Genomic DNA, 4597 nt, shown 5'->3' with positions numbered 1-4597 from the left:
AAATCAAGACTTTTCTTTTCAACATTTCAAGTTTTATTGCTTTTTCAGAAACATAAGCAGCACTGAAGGTGAACAAATTGTCAGTACTCTGAAGGCAGAAACAAAAACACACAAATCCTCAAATAGTTTTCCACGTCTTTGACTTTTTAAATGTCCGGTCACTCCGTCTCCGTCCTACAGACCGGAGACACGGAACCACAACCTACAGAAGAGGAACAGCAAACACTACAAGTCAAACCTATCGCATCCTTTTTAACATAAAACACACGTAGCCTTCACTGAAGTATTCATATCTCACGTTTTCACTCCTGGAGAGACAGAAGTAGAGTCAAAGTATATCGGACAGAATGGTTTTCTATTCTTATTAAGAGGTCTGTTTGACTCTAAATGGACCATAATGTACTAAATGAACATCATGCTGTGTTGAAGAAGACTTGAAACTAGAGATTGAGACCATAAACTCATGTTTACAATGTTTACTGAGGTAATAAATCAAGAGAGAAGTAGAGTCATTTTCTCATAGACTTCTATACAACCAGAGGAGTCGCCCCCTGGTGGACACTAGAGAGAATGCAGCTTTAACACATGCAGCTTTGGCTTCACTTTAAGAACCGGAGGTTACCACCTGAACTAAACTGCTTAAATTCACAAGTTATTATTCTGGGTTTTTGGGCAGTTATTAGGTGGATTACATCACCACCATGTGGACTGGAGTAGAAACGATCCGGTTTTGCATGAAGTCCGGTAAAACCAAGACGAATCGAGTCACAAAATGTGCATTTATGTGGCAAAGTACAGGGAAGGAAACGCCTTCATGCAGTAAAACAGCTTCCTGTTAACTATCGTTCATAACAAACCTCGCCGTCTCTAAAACTCACTCTGTGTTCAGTCACACACAAAGAAAAAGCAAAACTGTCACGATCAGGCTTTGCCCTGTGTGTTCTGTGTCTTTGTTTCTTTCTGTAGCTCCTCACTCACCTCATCAGTTCATTCAGTGCACCTGCCAGTCACACTCACCTCATCAGTTCATTCAGTGCACCTGCCAGTCACACTCACCTCATCAGTTCATTCAGTGCACCTGCCAGTCACACTCACTCTCACCTGCTCACTCTGCCTCTTCACTATTTAAACCCCTGTCGCACACACACCCACTGCCAGATCATTGTTTGTTTTCCTCCCTACCCGCCCGGTTTGCTCGTCTTATTCCCGGGTTTCCAGTCTGCCTGTTCTGCCTGTTCCTGCTGGATTTCCCCCCTCGTCTTTTGTCTTGTCCCTGGATTCCCTGTTTGTTTTTGGTTCATTAAAACCTTTTTTCACTACACTGTCACTGACTGTCTGCGTTTGAGTCCTCACCGTGCCCCGTGACAAAAACAAAGAAGTCCAGGAAGTGCCGAAAAGAAGTCCTGCTGACAAATAAACAAGATGTCTTCCTGTGCAGACATGAGCTGCTTAACAGACGTCCCAAAATATCCATAGCAACCGTGTCCCATCCAGCGGTCCGCGTGCTGCCGATCAACCCGTACGACGAGCAACAGCACAGGACCGTTGAGTCTGGGCCGGAGGGGGGGGAGCAGCCCAGAGCAGGATTAAGGATCCTTTACTTTCACAGCAGCAGCTTGGGTCCAGATCCGAAGTCCAACCTCTTCACCAGCCTTCAACAGACAACCGGGCAACTTTACACGTCACACATTATGTTTAACCTTCAAACCATTGACTCCATATTGATTAGATGATATCTGGATGGTGCATTCTAGTGGTGGAGAGTAAACTACGTACATCTACGTACGGGAGAAAAGTGGACGATTTCACCCTTTAACCTTTTGAACCTAAAAGCAGTTTTGAGGGTGTTTTTTGGCTCCTTTCACATTTTCATCTCTGTGGTTTTGTTTTTCTCTGTAATATAAAGTTCTGCTCCTCTATGAACCAGAACCATGATGACTAGAAGTACAGAGAACTAGAACACGTCTTTAGTGCAGAACTGTGTTGTGACATCAATCAGTTGATTTTCTTTGATGATGTATTTTACAAAAGTTGGTAAACAATAGAATCTATATATCCAACATTTGAATAAGTGTCTACAAGTGTTACCAATGTTGGAAAAAGAAAATGGAGGCTCCATGTGTTTTATATATTGAGCGATATAACATTTTATGGGGGGCGACTGTGGCTAAGTGGGCAGCGCCGTCTTTCAATCAGAGGGTCGGCGGTTCAATCCCCGGCTCCGGCTCCGGCTCCGGCTCTGCTAGTTGCGTGTCGATGTGTCCTTGAGCAAGACACTTAACCCCAAAATTGCTCCTGTAGTTGTGCCTACGGTGTAGAAATGTGATAGACTCTGAATTGTAAGTCGCTTTGGATAAAAGTGTCTGTTAAATAACTGTAATGTATATTTCCAGCCTCTCCTCTCTCCTCTGTGTTCACTTCCTGTAGTTCAGTCAAAGTGTCTGGTTTGTTGTCACATGACTGTTGGTCTCAGATGAATCAATCATGACTTCATAGTTTTACAATTTAATGTTTTTACACAATCTGGATAAAGTGAACGCTTTATTTGTGGAGACATTTATAATGAGAACATGAAGAATAAAATGTTTTTTATGAAATATTTTAAACTTGGATTCGGATGTTTTTTCTGCCGTAAGCATTCAACAAACGTGTTCAAGGACCGTCGGAAAGATGCAAATCTGACACTAATGATGTTTTTTTTCAGCTTCTGGCTGATAAACGGTGCAGTTTTGGGTTTAACATGCTTTTCCATCCCGCCGGTGGGTTTGGGGTTTAGAGGGTTAACGAACCAACAGATCACTCAACATGATTTGATTGGATGTAACGAGCTCTGCAGCTGTCGGCCTCCTTCCTCTCACCCTTTGTTGTAGAGCCCGTTGGTGGGGTGAGTCTCTGTGTGGTTGTTCTGGCCCGACAGCGCCCCCTGTCCTCCAGCGGGGCCTCTGCGGCTCGCCGTCTGCTCGTGGACGTACTCGCGACACGACGCCAGCTTGGACTCCAGGTTCTACAAACAGTACAGGAGACAACGTGAATGTTCAGCGTCATAAAACTCTGTGATCCAGATGTTTAGGGTCGATGGGTTATGGTATGTTTTGTCATGTTTTATTTTGCCACCGATGAGCCACATCTGCCGATAAGGTTGTTTAGTTATATCAGCTGGTTTATGAAGCTCCAGACTGTATTTTTAATGATAACTTGTTTACTTCTCTACCGTCATCGCAACCTAGACGGCTTTTTCAAATCACTTCATTTTCACGATTATCCCGATAATGTAAAATCACAATCAACTCATTGTGAGTGTTTTTTTAATCGTCTCATTCCTAAAACAACCTGTAGGAAATGTTATTTATGAATTTATTCTTGTAATTTATGCTGGTTTGTATGTTATGTAGGTTCAACATAATCCATTAAGTCTCCAGAGAAAAGAAGTAGTTTGTGTGCATTTGAGAGTAGAACCAGAAGCTCTCTGCAGCGTCACATGGTGAGAGTCAGCAGCTGATTATAAGGACTGGGTCAAGAGTCACAAGCGTTCTTCTTCTTCTCACCCCGACTTTTCTCAGCAGCTCTCCCACGATGTTCAGAGCCGAGAGTCTCGCCGACATGGTGAGAGGATTCCCCGAGAGGCTTTCACCTGCTGACGAAACAAACGCACCCCGAATGAATGCAGAGAAGCTTCCAGTGGTGTAAACATTCATGTAAATAATAACATAACATGTACAACCTCTGCTGACGGAGCTGAGGGACTCTGCTGAGGCTGGAGGTCTGGACGGCGGCGTGGCAGCAGAGGAGGGGACGACGGGCGGGTGAGAGGACGGAGACGTGGTTTTGTCCTCCGTCTGTTTGTCTGGCGGCGTGAGGGGGGGGGTGGGCAAACCGGCGGAGGAGGAGGAGGAGGAGGAGGAGGAGGAAGGGTCTTTGATGGCACTGCTGAGGGACGGCTTCCTGTCCTGAACCTGCTGCTTCTGCTGCACCGCGAGCTCCTGTCTCAGGTCTGACACACACACACACACAGCCAGTTCAAACCTGACGTTTTTTTTAAAAACTACTTTTATCCAACAGGAGGGCTCTGCACCTCTGGCCTCGTCCTTCAGCCTCTGGACGGACTCCAACAGGTTCTCCTTCTCGTCCAGCTCGCTCTCCAGGAAGGCGTTCCTCTCTATGACCTGGTTCATCTTCTGCTCAAAGTCCTCCAGAGACATGATGGTCGCCCTGAAACAAGAAGAAGAATTGTCTCTTTAACTTCCTTAAAGGGACAGTATGTAGGATTTAGTGACACCTAGTGGTGAGGTTGCAGATTGCAACCAACTGAATGCCCCTTCTCTCACTCCTCCCTTTCTGATGACTGTAACAGCAGAGTAACATCCTCACCATGAGAACACTTCTTTAGGTCAAACAGTACCACGGTTTTGCAATCTACTACACAGAACTACGGTGGCTTTCAGGGAACGTAATAACATTAAAAGATGCTTTCTAGTCTGTAAAAACATGGCGACTCCATGAAGAAAACCCGCTCCCTACGTAGATACAGGCGGCAACCTTCGGTTCTGAAAAGTGAAGCCAAAGCTTCATGTCTTAAAGCTGCATTCTCTCTAGTGTC

The 4597-nt window shown here is 45.1% G+C and overlaps 1 protein-coding gene across 1 annotated transcript; it reads right to left on the bottom strand.

Moving 5' to 3' along the window:
* Window positions 1–1311: 1311 nt before the first annotated feature.
* LOC116391650 (nuclear distribution protein nudE homolog 1-like) lies at window positions 1312–4371 on the bottom strand. Its single transcript, XM_031862439.1, has 6 exons — window positions 4361–4371; window positions 4073–4233; window positions 3722–3991; window positions 3546–3631; window positions 2859–3004; window positions 1312–1652 (listed from the first exon to the last, which is right to left on the bottom strand). Exons 1-6 carry the CDS (start codon window positions 4369–4371, stop codon window positions 1604–1606), a joined length of 723 nt encoding a protein of 240 aa, XP_031718299.1. The 3' UTR covers window positions 1312–1603.
* Between the last annotated feature and the right edge of the window lie 226 nt (window positions 4372–4597).

Source organism: Anarrhichthys ocellatus, unplaced genomic scaffold (genome assembly GCF_004355925.1).
Source record: "Anarrhichthys ocellatus isolate YVR2014 unplaced genomic scaffold, GSC_Weel_1.0 scaffold26, whole genome shotgun sequence".
Classification (NCBI taxonomy): Eukaryota; Metazoa; Chordata; class Actinopteri; order Perciformes; family Anarhichadidae; genus Anarrhichthys; species Anarrhichthys ocellatus.
Note: the sequence above shows the minus strand (reverse complement) of the source record. Positions and strands in the feature narration are given on the sequence as shown.

Coding starts and splice junctions, on each gene's coding strand:
- LOC116391650 (XM_031862439.1), bottom strand. Junction 3,005..3,545: donor AGCTGCTGAGAAAAGTCGGG/GTGAGAAGAAGA, acceptor TACTGTTTGTAG/AACCTGGAGTCCAAGCTGGC. Junction 1,653..2,858: donor AACGGGCTCTACAACAAAGG/GTGAGAGGAAGG, acceptor TGTCTGTTGAAG/GCTGGTGAAGAGGTTGGACT.